Below are 13,948 nucleotides of genomic sequence, written 5' to 3' on the forward strand. Positions count from 1 at the left end.
TGCTTGCCATCCTTGTTTTGAGCATGTGACATACTATTTCTCCAGTGTTGACAGAAGTGTAAGCTGTACAAATAATAGCTTTCCAAAAGCTTGCTCGACTAAAAAAAATAATGCAAAGGCAACCGTATCTATTGACATGAATTTTAATTTTTGCTGTTGTTCATAAATTCAGAAATGGAACTTGCAGATTTAAGTAGAAAATTCAATCTTTTTCTTCGATCTATAGCTTGAGCATGTACGTGTGTATTATTTGAAATTAATTTATTTCCATTTTTCAAATTATTTTGAAATGTACATGTATCAAATAATTTCATGTAAGCTTGAAAGATAAAGTAGTTAAATTGTATTTGTTATATTAAGATGGAAAATCAAAGGTCTTTTTGTCATTTCCAACCATAGGAAAGTAAGGTTTTTGTTTTTCAAATATTTATGAAGCTGCAAAAAACTTTATTCTCTTGATCCCGTCCACTTATCGGCACTTAAAAGTTATCAATTCATGTGAAGTTATCGCGCGAAGTCTTTGGTTTTAAAATTACCTAACACTCAAAGGATGAGATATCCGATGCCTTGAATAAACCCATTTGGAGGGGGTCAAATAATTTTTTATTTACATCTGTTTTAAAACAATACCATGAATATCCAAGAAAAATAATGGTGAATTAAGACCATCCAACAAATTGGAGGGAGCGCTCTGACAGTTGGAAAATATCTGTCGATTTCAGAGGGAAAGAGTTGTGTAAAGAGCATGGCATTGACATAAGTTTAATTGTCTCAATTTATATTCATGTATTCCATACTCGAACGTATGTATGCAGTCCAGACTAACACAGTATGCATCGCTTTTGGATTCTTAATTGAATGTGTCCTCGCCTGAAGGATTAGATATATATTAGATTGATTTAAACAAATTCAAAATCGGTTTCAAAACAAGTTATGCAGACTATTCGATTAAAATAATTGATTAATTTATGCACTTTTGTTTTCCAAAATATGTTTTTTTGAATTTTTGCATACAACTTATAAAATATCCACAAAACGGAAAAAGGCTACAAACTAATCATTCCAGAAAATATCATGGGAAACGGAAAACAAAGTCCACCGGAAAATAATCTTTATTAATATCTGTCCTTGATTTATAAAATGACTATACAAAATGTTTTCAGCATTCAGCTCTGAAATAAACCTATCAACTCAAGTTCTAAATAGAATATAACAATGGAGTTCTTCTCAGCATTGTAAGTACATGTACATCAATATCATATGACTAAGTGTTCTCCTTACAAACCTCAGACATTTGCTGCAGTTTAGAAGTTTTCGTCTCCTAACACAGTTTAATGGTCAGATTTATTGTATAGCATAAAGTAACAAAGCTTATTGGTATGAGATATATTGTCTAGCTAGCATAAAGGAAGTGTTTGGATCTTGAAAGAAAAATCAGTCCAGTGAGATATAGTTAGAATCATAACTTATAATATCAATGAATTAAGAAAAGTTGAACTTTCGGGGGCTCATGACTCGAAATTCGGCACAACAGGGGTACAGTCAGAAGGAATTAATCCGATGGCCTGACACCTATTGAGCAGATCAAACATCAAAAGAAAATTCTTAATAAAAAGTAGTTTGTTTCGTAAATTTTCTTTGACCTTAAAAAGTAAGAGACTTGGCTTGTTGCCTTGTTTAGTGAGAGTATTTACGTAGCAGATGAACTGGCTTTTTTCACCAAGTTATAGACTTATAGTGACAGTGTATATAAGAAACTTTTAAAGCTTTTTTATTAAAAAAAAGTAATACCATAAGTAATTGTGATGTATATCATTGGCTTTTATGGCAGATTCGATAAACCACTCTAAAATATAGGACTTTTGAAATTTGTAATGAAATTTGAAACATTTAAGGTGTTGAAGAATACCATATATACATGTATACATGCATATTTTGTCTCTAATTACTTTTGTCAGATGGAAGCAAATCCAGCACATATCAGAGTCAGTGTTTATGGGTATGTGTCTCATAGCTGGGACCTCACAGCAGGTGGCTATTAGGAGAGAAACGAACGACATCATGGAAATGGAGTTACTACTTGTTAAACCGTATGAGGAACCACAAACAATGCTGAGTGGAAGTAAAAAAGAAGGATTTAGGATGAAAGGATCGGATTGGGACACAATGGTATGGTTGAACGACCATAGGGTGATCTGGAATATGTCTCAGAGTCACCTTTATAACACTGGCAATACAATCCTGATTCTCTCTCAAAGTTCGGAAAGCCCCCCGGGATATACTTTGCTTCAGCAAATGTCACTGACCAATAACCTGGTCGTCCATACTGCACATGTCAGAATAAATGATGGACTGTATAGATCTAGTTCTAAATATAAACAATTAATGTTATTTTCAGCATTCTGATACTACTTTACATGGTCCATGTGTTAGATCTGGTTTAGCAGGAGAAGAATATGATACTGCTAATTGTTTTGTTTCTGACTTTTGGCCTCCGTCTGCCTCCTCATGGATAGACAGATGTCAAAAATGGCCCGATGCTATGGTTGTTGATGACATAGTCAGAAATGGATGTCATTTTGTAGCAATAGGACACCCATTAGGACTCCATGAAAATGATGAATGGAGAATATCATTTTCTTAGGCAGAATTTAAAATTGTGTACTCTATGAATCATTGTCAGTTTTTGACTTATGGTTTGTTAAAACTGTTTTTGAAAGAAGTCATTAATCATCAGCCAAACGAGACAAATGAACTTTTGTGTTCCTACCATATGAAGACAAGTCTTCTGAGCGATTCAACAAAACACTTTACCCCACTGTTGTCCACAGAATCTCCTGGTCGGTTTTTGGGTCTGCATTAAACTTCTTCTTAAATGGGTGTATGAAGGGTTCTGTCCAAACTTTTTTATCCCACAAAACAACCTGTTTCTGACAAAGGTCTATGGCTCAGCACAAAACAGATTGTTCTTACAATTACATGAATTGTACAACAAAGGTCTGGCATGTCTGTTACAGAGCTCCTCTACCAGGTCCTACATCATTGATGTACTTTACAATCCTAGAGTTTATATTTATACAGATGAAAATATTATTAGATCTGAAGTTGACAACGATTTAGATCTTTTCTTTGAGATAAATTGTTTAAGTGATCTTAAATCACCAGACATTTATCGCTGTATGAAACATATTAAAACGATAGAGCACTTGACATATCTTCCCTTATCTCAATATGAGTCTGTTATGCTACAAAAACACACGGTCTTCACTCTTCAACACACTGCGTTTGTTATACATAACGCAGATGTCAACAAAAGGGTGTATATTGCTGGCAAAATGTCTAGTCATATGCTACAACTAGCAGCCAAGTTTGGAGATATCGCTGACATGTTTTACATCGCCATTTATTTTTACAAGACACTCCGATACATGGAAGCTTTATCTGTTATAGAGATGACAAAGGTCAAGTTAGCACGGTCATATCTGATGTGTAGAAGACACGTAGATCGAGAATGGTATATGGAGGCTGTAGGGGGACAGTCCTGGTCTACAAAAATGAGACAGGCTGTAGCACGGGATATAAGACTTTACAATAATATATGTTATATCAATGAACTCATGCACGAACAGCATTTTTCTCTTGAGAATGGATCTTCACTATTGCATATTCCGTTGTTTGTATTTTTGCACTTTTTAGAGTTCTTGTGTTACAAAAACATTGAATCAACAACAGCGCAGACAACCCTTAATGAGTTACAGGCCCTTGTCCACCATGATCAGGGACTATTTGTATGCGATAGATACCGAGACATTTCTTGGCAAATCCTAGGGAGATGTCATCAGATTATAGGAAATTTTTCGGATGCTCGTTATTCATACCAACAGTCACTCGCACAGTATCCATTCAACGGAATTCAAGTTGCTACACTGATGAAAATACAAGAAATCAGTTAGACCAAGATCACATTGGTACAAACACTTACTACAAACTCTATTTTAGTCTACCTTACTGAAATGTCGTCATGCATCATGTCCAGTGTGTCATGTTTAAAGAAAAGTAAAACTTTATTGTCTATACCATGGGGATGACAAAAGAAAGGAACAGTATCACAAGTAAATTGTGTTTGTGATGTGATTGACATTATATACCAAATTAATAAATTGAAATAATGTCTTTGTAAAAATGGTGACTGTCTAATAAAAATGTAAGTTGACTGATTTAATTTTAACGGGAAAGCTCTTTAAAGACCAGGCATTACTTTTCCATTCTAAACTAAACACGAACCATAGCCCTAAGATTGGCACTTTTAACAATTGCACCTGGAAATATGACACCTATTTCGTCAGTTGTATAAGACTTTTAAACACTCTTTCTTAACGTTTCAGCTTTCTTTACTTAACATCATATCAAATAATTTCTCAATTATTTTGTTATGCATGTCATAAGCCAAATTCTTTTTAAAAAAAAGAGACATGATGACAAAATTGATGATGCTAATCGTAAATGTATATCTTTTGCTCTAGACATCCATCATATAAATTAAGACATTTTGCCAATAGACTAAAATGTCTGCACAAGAGAAGCTGCATAAAACATTTAGTATTTTAACACTGTGATGTGATGTCCGAAAATTATAATTTAATTGATCTTTGATGGAAAGATTTTTACAGAACGGGGTGCTCAGAAAAGCAAGTTGACTAATTAACATCATGACAGAAAGTGTGAGGCAAATAAACCATTAAATATACACTCAACAAAACTTCTAAGTGTTTACCCGATATATTGTATTTCATATATGAACTTAGCACATTTATTTGTCTTGCATCAGGGTGATTGATTTCCACTTAACTTTCAAATTCAGGTTGCGACTTGAGATGTTGACCTTTGCTAAATATCACTAACACCTCCGGTTTTGTTGAATTTTGCTCAGAGCTTTTAAATTGTTGCCGATGAAAATGATATTACACTTACGAAATAGAACAATTATATCAAAATAAGGTTTCCTTCGGATTGCTTGATATCTAAAACAATGTTGAGGTCAAAACAAACAGAATATTTAAAGTGAATATGATCTGTGGTGAAAACTATGCAGACACCAATACTTAAACGACTCTGGCTGTGTTTGCAGAGATCATTTCGGCCATGTTAAGTGGTTTTCTTTTTAAACTATTTTAAAGACTAAAATCAATCACAAAATAATAACAATCATATTAAGCATTCGCAGAAAAATACCAATTTTATGTTTTGACGTTTCATCACGGGTGAATGATTTCAATCGGTGTTGTTTCATTTTATCTGTGCTATTAATGAGAAGACAAATCAGCTACGAAATGTTGAGAATTTTACATAATTTTATTTTTTAATTTTAAAATTATTCTACTTATTAGGATGAACACTTCAAAGTTTTGTTGAGTGTAAACATTGAATCTGATAACTTTGGTTCAAAATAAGGAAATAATTGTGCATACACTAACATTTTTTAAAATTCCATACAGTTTTATACCACGACATATGGGAGGTAAAGCGTATACATTAATTTGTTAATAGACAGTTGTATTCTACATCTATGAATAAATGACGTTTGCATTTAAAGTAGAAGGTTGATCCTCCTCCCCAATATTTTTTTTTCCAAAACAGTTATTTTTTTTTTATATCTTAAATTCTTATTTGGAACAATGATAGAATTCATAGTGAAATTTGACCTAATAACTTTAAAACAAAAGAGTAGAGATACGACCCACTAATGACCCACTGACTTGTTCGAATAAAAAAGTTTGGTATAGTTTTCAGTCAGCTTCAACAAAAAGAATAAAGGCCACGTACATGTATTTATCATCAATTTCAGTTTGAATTTTTCATCCCTGTCCGCTCCTCTAAATAGTCCGCTATGCAATTGGTATTTTATTTCAAAAAACTAGGTACAGTTTTAGTCATATTTTGCCCTTTTTATAGTAATTTTTAAAAATATCACAAAAATTTAACATTAAGTAATATAAAAATACATACAAATTAAAATTCTATAAAGCAATGATTAGACTTTCACAAAGGGTAATTGTTCTGTGGATATTCTCGTGTTTTCATAGAACTGAGCAGAAGATACCAATTCTTTAGTAGTTTTTTTTATTATTGAAAACCACATTATAATGTTATCGTGTAATATCACATGAAATATATCAATTTCGTCGCTGGCGACGGCAGCAAACACATTTTCCTCTTCAAAAAATTATTATAAAATGTGTCACTTTTATTACTTTAGACTACATCTTAAAAATATGACATGATGTTGAAGTCATTTTTCTTTTTGAAAACAGAATATAAGTCCATATCTTGGTATTTTGTACACACATGAGTTCAAAATGATATACAGGTATTTTGATGACATTTAAACAACTAATAAATTTTAGAAAACATATTGTAAAAAAAACTGCACCTTTTTCAACTTTAAAGAATAGGTTAACAAATGCAATTAAGAAAACTATTTCTGACACAGTAAATACAAAATGAAACAAAAATGCATGGTTCAGCTTATTAAGCATTGTATCCTATTAGTATTTGTTTTCCCTTGGACTGAAATGTCACATTTTCATTGGTTTAAACATAGCACGTGATTGCCTCATATATCTCTATATTTGTTCTGTGAGAATTAATATTAGGCAATATGGCCGTCATTGGTCAACGCTTAGCTTACTCATTTCGACATTTCATAGTATTTAATACATAAACCGCATGCCGTAAGTTCTTAAAGTATTTGGAGTAGTTGCCCTTTGAAATTCTTTAAAATTAGAGTAGTTGCCCTTAGAATATTGACGTCACATTGTTTTGTCTGGAGCAGAACAAAATGGCAGCGTCGAAATTTGCTCAAATCTCTGCAGAAAAAAGGGAGAAAACATTTAAAATTGAATAGCAACAAAACATTGTAGGTAAACATGGGTGAAGCAAAGATTTTTAAAGAGTATTTGAAAGGTGAGATTGAAAATTTTGAAGAGTTTAAATGAGTTAAATTGGACGAGGTGTTGGGTATCTTGTACATGGCTGTGCCATGATCATCGCTATTTGTGAATAAATATGTCGCTTAATAGTCCTCGGGAAAACAAAACACTTATTAGGTTAGTTACTGACTCACTGCTTCGCCTCGCCATCTATGAGATTGATCAACCCAATATATTTCCGTAGTGAGTCAGTAACTAACATAATAAGTAATAGTAAAGTGTTCATTCCCGCGCTTACACGGTATATCATTTAGTTTAAGAAATATTGCACATCTACATTGTTTTTTTTTTGCCGCCCATGAAAGGTTTGAATGAAGTATCTTCTATGAGTTCTGTGTACAAAGTATGGGGAAAAATTTCCTCTAAATGAAAATACATTTTCAAGTATATTTCCTTTCATGAACCTACCAAAAAACCAAAAAAGTTTAATTTTTGATGCACTTTGGTAAATGTGTCTTTTGCATTACGTCATAATAATGATGGCACGAGTTCATGGGTCGACTGCTGCAATATTACAAACATAAATATGGCTACGTTCATAATTCTGAATAATTTGACCTGTTCAAACGTAAATACATGTATAAGTAATAAACAACAATGTTAAGAGGTTCACCAATATATAAAACGTGGTATGTAATCTAGTGAAAAAAAAATTCGGCTTCTGAGGATTTGATCAAATGAACGACTCGACGAAAACAGATCTACTTTCTATATGATGCTTCTATCCTCATCAATATTCATGAAAAGACATAAAATTCCATATTGCAAATCAAACTAATATCTTTGTTATTAGAATTATTAGTTTTACAATACTTTGTAGGAAGTGATTTTTAATACGACAGGACGTTTTTAAAAATAAATATCAATTATTTTTACAGCAAAATAGTTCGAGTATATTTTCATGGCATGTATAACCTAAAAGAGTTGAAAATAAAATTAAATGAAAAGTGTCAATTTAGTTTACTAAAACCTAACCAAGTCAAGTTCCTCTTTCGAATTAAACAATCAACTTTTTCACAGTTTATCTATTACAAAAATTTTGAATAATTATTTATAAGATTTAGTTTTTTAAAACATCTAATCTAATAATGTTAATGAACGTGTTTGAATTTTTTCTGCTGCACTTTATGAGTAGTACAATGACAACAGTGAGTTACCGAAGTCATTTATCCTACAGAAATTAATCTAGATGGAAAAAAAGACTACCGTACACAGGTTTATTTTTGCCTCGTGTTATTTTCGTCCATCTTCACCCGCAAACGGTTTGTCCCGTCTTGAATTCCTAGATGCAGCTGTTTAAATAGCGATATTATTTGTGAAGTATAACTCGCCAAGTCTAAAATTCGCCCACTAACCCTAACAAGGACAAAAGGGGTTAAGATAAAACGGGGGCGAATATTTCGCTGTATACAATATATCAAATGAATACAAAAATCACTTAATTTCATCTAGAGATTCTAACTGTAATGAACTCTATAATAAGAAATATCAAGTCAAAAGTCAATCTTTTTCTTCCCCCTCAGTTTACATTGATATGAATTATTTTAAAAAAATCATTAACAATTGATACACAGTACACTTCATTTATTGACAAAACATTTCTATCATTAATAAGGTCAGGAAAAATAGTTTTGCAGTTTTTAAAGATTAAATTTGAGTTAAATATGAAATAAAACATATTTTTTTTTCTACGTGTACGTATTTTAAGTGCAACAAACGTGCGCTGCAACCCCTTATTTTCATATAAAGTAGGCAAAAATAAATTGACATTTTTGTAACCTAAACGTTATGTTAAAAGATTTTTGTGATCGGCTTCGGCCGATCACTATTGTGTCCATATGAGGCATCCGGTAAATGCATCTACGTGCGCACACATTCCGCTTACATAAGTAGTTCTTATAAAAACTTGAAGTTTGGTTTAGTAGTTATATAACATTTTACTCATTTTTATTTAAATTCATTTACCGTAAGAGATGCAAACATACATAAAATACAGTTCGACCTTTTAATTCAAGAATGCACATTTTGTCTCACGCATACTAATTTCGATCGAAAGATTCATTCAGTAATGCAGTTGACCTCGATAAACTGACCTCAATCATAAGAAGATGCTCCATGAACTGACCTCGATCTATTGATGTTGCATTATAGAAGCTAGGAAGACGGCTTGATTTATAAACAGGGTTACGTTATAATTCGACCTCAATAGCAAGTTATGATGGTATTCAATGTTTTTCAGTCGCATTAAATTATTTTAATACAACTCTTTCTTTGTATATGTGTTAATGCTCTTTGGAGAGCCCTACTCAGTATTCTGAGGAAGAAGAAGATACATTAACATTTAATAATTACGTTAAAAATATAAAACAAGACAAGGAGTTAACGAACGGCTTTCCCCAAATTTATTTCGAAATTAAATTTGTTGACGGTTTATAATGATGAAATTATGGTGTACAAATTCAAAATATTCTATATTTCGTAAAAATACAGTACTTTTTAAATTATTTTACATCAAACTGATCATTTTGATTGCTTCTAGCAATCAATATGTCATTACTGCCGATCATTCCTTTAAATGGAATACTTGTTAAAGGATATTTCGATCCTCTATCAACGTAAACCGATTTGGGTAATAAAAATTTTGAAATAATACTTTGCAAAAGATATACCAAACTGATATCAAAGCAACAGAATTGACATTGTCTGAAAATTGTGAGGTCATGAATGAGGGAACATGAAATGTGTATCAGTTACACCAGACGTAATATCTGCCCTATTATCTGTAAAATGTACGGAAGTAATAGATATGAAAATGAAATCTAAAGGTGTGGGTTTTTTGGGGTAAATATATCTTCAGTATAAACAAAATTACTGTAAATACAAATACATTTATAATATATCAATGATTAGTAATTGTTTGAAAATGAAAAATGAGAGAAATGGTTTGCCTGATCATTTGAAATATCTACAAATGCATTGCAAAACATCATTATTAAAAAAACAAAATGAGTATTAGAGACAAAACCGTGACCTTGCCCTTGTCACTTTTAAAAAATAATTATAATTCTACTGAATTTTTTTTAATGTGCTTCATTTTTATTGATTTATTACTATTAATAACTCATTCAGCAATACAGGATATAGATATAGTTTAGCAATAATAATGTTAAATTAAGAAAAAAATATTTCTAAGGTTTTACAAATGAACAAGAATCAATTAAAGCAAGTTATGAATTGTATAGAGTCTTTTATAACCTTTTATATCCTAGCTATCTCTTGTCTCAGGATGAACTTACGTTCAACAAGACATCCTCATCAGGACATTGTGCATGTTTACCTGCAATGCATGTTTTAGTTGTTAGTCGATGTTTACTCACAATTTAATAATAGAATTACATATGATGTATTAAATTGCCTTATAATAACATTAGAATGCATCTTAATAACTGTCAAACTAAAATAATGCAACATATTTAAGAAATTAAAAGAAAAATAATCATTATTTTGTTGATAATGTTTTGTAATTTTTTTAAAACATAAACTATCCACAATGAATATTTTTTTTCAAAAACAATTGTCTAAATTGTCCATTTGTTTGAAGACATTTCATAAAAATCTGATTATTGAATAATAAAACTATTAAGGTCTTTGAGTTATTTTTTACCTTTTCAACTACTTGATCAATTAATATTATTTCTTATTTTAATCAACTTACAACAATCAAAAGTGTCTACATCAATTTTCAGAATTGATATCAAGAATAAACGCATTTATAGGAAAACTTCTAGAATATGGCAGCTGCAGATTATCTTTAAATAATATTTATTTTCATAAATAATGAACATTGACAAAAATGACTATGTATTATATTTATGTATTTGGCTTTGTTATCTATATTATGCTTTTGAGCCTCACCTGGCAGATCGTCATGTTGAGATATATAACAGATGACACACATGTTTGTATTGTTCCATGACGCAACCCAGAGATGGTGAGTGATAGCATCATAGCTCAAACTGTATGGTCCACCCATCTCTAATAACTCTTTCTGTATGAGTGATAGAAACTGACCGTCCTTATCTATCATCTGCACTGTGTTGGATCTTACATCACAAACAAGGATATGTGATAGCGCGTCAGTACAGATCCCCCCTGGTTGTAAAAGTGATCCTGATGGATGTCCTGTATAGGAAAATAGATGTGTTCCCTCATGATCTGTCACCACTACTGCACCGGAGTCAGATACCACGATGTCCTTATTGTTATTCTCTGTTATATAGTTAAGTTTGTTATAGAGTTCAAGTCCAGTGTTGTCGTGTTGTATTGTTTGTACCAATTGTCCGCTTTGGTTGTATCGGGCGACTTTGTATATACTATATCTACACATCCCGACTAGTAAAGTCCTAGTTAAATAAGACCAGTACACACATCGTGGTATCCAGGCAGAGTCTGGTTTATTTATGAATTTAATGGTTTTTGTTAAATCAATTGAAAGTTTGTTGACGTTATGATACTTATCTATATAGATTAGTTCACTCTCATTATTCACTGCATGTACTCCATAACCTCTACATAAATCATTTCGTTTGCCTAAAGTGTCACCTGTTGTGTTTGTTAATACGAGCTTGGTTTTATAACTGATCCAAACTCGGTCTGGTGTCACACAGGAAATGTGATAACAACCAGAGACGCCTGTCACTGTGACAGAGTGAAGCAACTCGGGGGCGGATATCAGTTTCAGGAGACACTTAATTCCCTGGTTTGTTTTTTCTGACTCTGTTGTTATGACTTCATTTAATGGCTGCATTGCGTCATGAGAAGCTAAAACATGATCAACAAATATATATGGGAAACTGAATGAAGAAGATAACTGAAATAAATCCTGGTTGTTTGAAATTACGAATAATAATATTGTATCGTAACAATCTTTATTAGCTTTTTCAAAATAATTGTCATTTTTACTTTTTAATCTGCTTAATTTATTCATAGAAGAAACAAGTACTATTTTTCATAAACGAATTTCAGACATATGTACATTAATTTTATTTATAAATTGATTACTTTGGATAACATTTTCCAAAACAAAATGCACGCATAATAACTCTTTATTGATGATAATAAATCAGACTTACCGGTCAGAGCATCCTGTCGGGTAATATGTCTATAAACAAACACTTTGTTCCATGATCCAACCCAAAGGCGGTGAGTGTTGGTATCGTAACTTACGCTATATGGCTCAAATATCCCTGATGGTCGTATTAGCAGATGACACAGGAACTGGCCGTCCCTGTCAATCATCTGCAATGTGTAGGTCCTAACATCGGATACCAAAATGTGTGACAGCGCGTCAGTACAAATTCCACGAGGTCGTAGTTTTGATCCCGATGGATGCCCTCTGTAGGAGAAACGATGACTTCCTCCACGCTCTGAAACCACCACAGCACCAGACGCATACACCTCAAAGTCAGAAACCACGACATCTCCATTGTTGTTCTCAGTAATATAGTAAGGATTTTTATACAAGTCCGGTTGTCCTGTATTGTCATGTTGTATGGTTTGTGTCAGTTTTCCGATCTTGTTGTATCGGGATACTTTGCATTTCAATGGTTTCTCTTTATGCATTCCGACTAGTAAATCTCCATTTGACGAGGACCAGTACAAACATTGTGGTCTCCATGTTGAGTCTTGCGTATTTAAAAATTTGACGGGCGTTTTCATATCGATCGACAATTTGTTAATGTTAAAGTCCTTATCAATGTAAAATAATTCACACTCGTTGTTCCCAGTATGAACTCCATTACCTATACATAAATCATTCCGTTGATGTAGTGTGTCACCTGTTGTGTTTGTCAAGACCAGATTGTTTTTATGACTGATCCACACCCGGTCTGATGTTAAATTGGTAATATGAACGCAACGATGCAGATCTTTTACTGTAAGAGACTGGTGTAAGTTCACCGTTTTCAGAAGACGATCATTTCTTATGCATCGTTTTCCTCTCTCTGTGATTTGGACTTCACTAAGTGACTCGATCACATTCCTCTGGTTGAGCGACTTATTCATGTAGAACTTAATAGTGTGGATTGCAAGATTTATCTGGTTGATATGAGTTTTCTTTAAAAACAACAAAAATTGTATGGGGCTGATTGATGACTGTTCATATATATATTCATATTTCTGTATGCTTGCAAGATGTCTGTTCATTTCTATTTTCTGTTTTTTACATCTGTGCTTGTAACTAACACCACGCAACGCAAAATCAATGCGATTTATCAGTCTATGTGCCTTTGTTAAAATCTCTGACTGATAGAGGGAGAATTCTGTGCAACATGTTTTAACATCAGCTTTGATTCCTGTCAGGAGAACCGATAAGTAATAGAACGTCTCACTTCTGATGGTATGGACTGTATTTCTGGTTTGATGTCGTTTCGATTTATATGTTGTCCAAATATCTGTTTGTTTATGTGTAGTATGTTGTTTGCAATGGCTACAGTAAGGGAGTTCACAGGATTTACAACACTTTCTATAAAAATTGCCTGGATGTCTCACACAGAGCTCTTGAGTTGAGGGGTGGTTAGATTTTTCACTGTATATCACAACGTTATGATCAATAGTTTTGAGATCATTTACATGCATCTCTTTACAGTGGAGACATAAAGAACATGGACACGATATACAAGAGTACTCCGTGTCCCCCGGACACCTTGAACATTGACGCACTTTATATTTTGTACATGAGGTATCCATGATGTAGAGGGTTAAGACCTCAAAATCACAAACTGTTCAAAAAGAAAATGTAGATGTAAAAAAAAAAAAACCAATTACAATTTAATGTATACATGATAGACAAAGCGTGCTTTTCTATCTTTTTAAAACTGATGCTAATTATGCAATGATATACTGAGAACAATGATGTTAAAACAATCAATTTTGAATAAAAATAATTTAAAATGATTTTT

The 13,948-nt window shown here is 32.5% G+C and overlaps 1 protein-coding gene and 1 long non-coding RNA gene across 2 annotated transcripts; one reads left to right on the top strand and one right to left on the bottom strand.

Moving 5' to 3' along the window:
* Nucleotides 1–1,118: 1,118 nt before the first annotated feature.
* On the top strand, nucleotides 1,119–2,357 carry LOC105343759 (uncharacterized). Its single transcript, XR_010707838.1, has 2 exons — nucleotides 1,119–1,235; nucleotides 1,959–2,357. It is a non-coding gene; the product is annotated as an uncharacterized lncRNA (long non-coding RNA).
* A 4,851-nt stretch (nucleotides 2,358–7,208) lies between these two features.
* LOC117684467 (uncharacterized) lies at nucleotides 7,209–12,937 on the bottom strand. The gene is made up of 3 exons (XM_034456915.2): nucleotides 12,122–12,937; nucleotides 10,905–11,810; nucleotides 7,209–10,326 (listed from the first exon to the last, which is right to left on the bottom strand). The coding sequence occupies exons 1-3, from the start codon at nucleotides 12,705–12,707 to the stop codon at nucleotides 10,271–10,273; spliced, it is 1,548 nt and encodes a 515-aa protein (XP_034312806.2). The 5' UTR covers nucleotides 12,708–12,937; the 3' UTR covers nucleotides 7,209–10,270.
* Nucleotides 12,938–13,948: the final 1,011 nt, after the last annotated feature.

The sequence above is a fragment of the Magallana gigas genome, chromosome 7, assembly GCF_963853765.1.
Source record: "Magallana gigas chromosome 7, xbMagGiga1.1, whole genome shotgun sequence".
In the NCBI taxonomy this organism is placed as follows: Eukaryota; Metazoa; Mollusca; class Bivalvia; order Ostreida; family Ostreidae; genus Magallana; species Magallana gigas.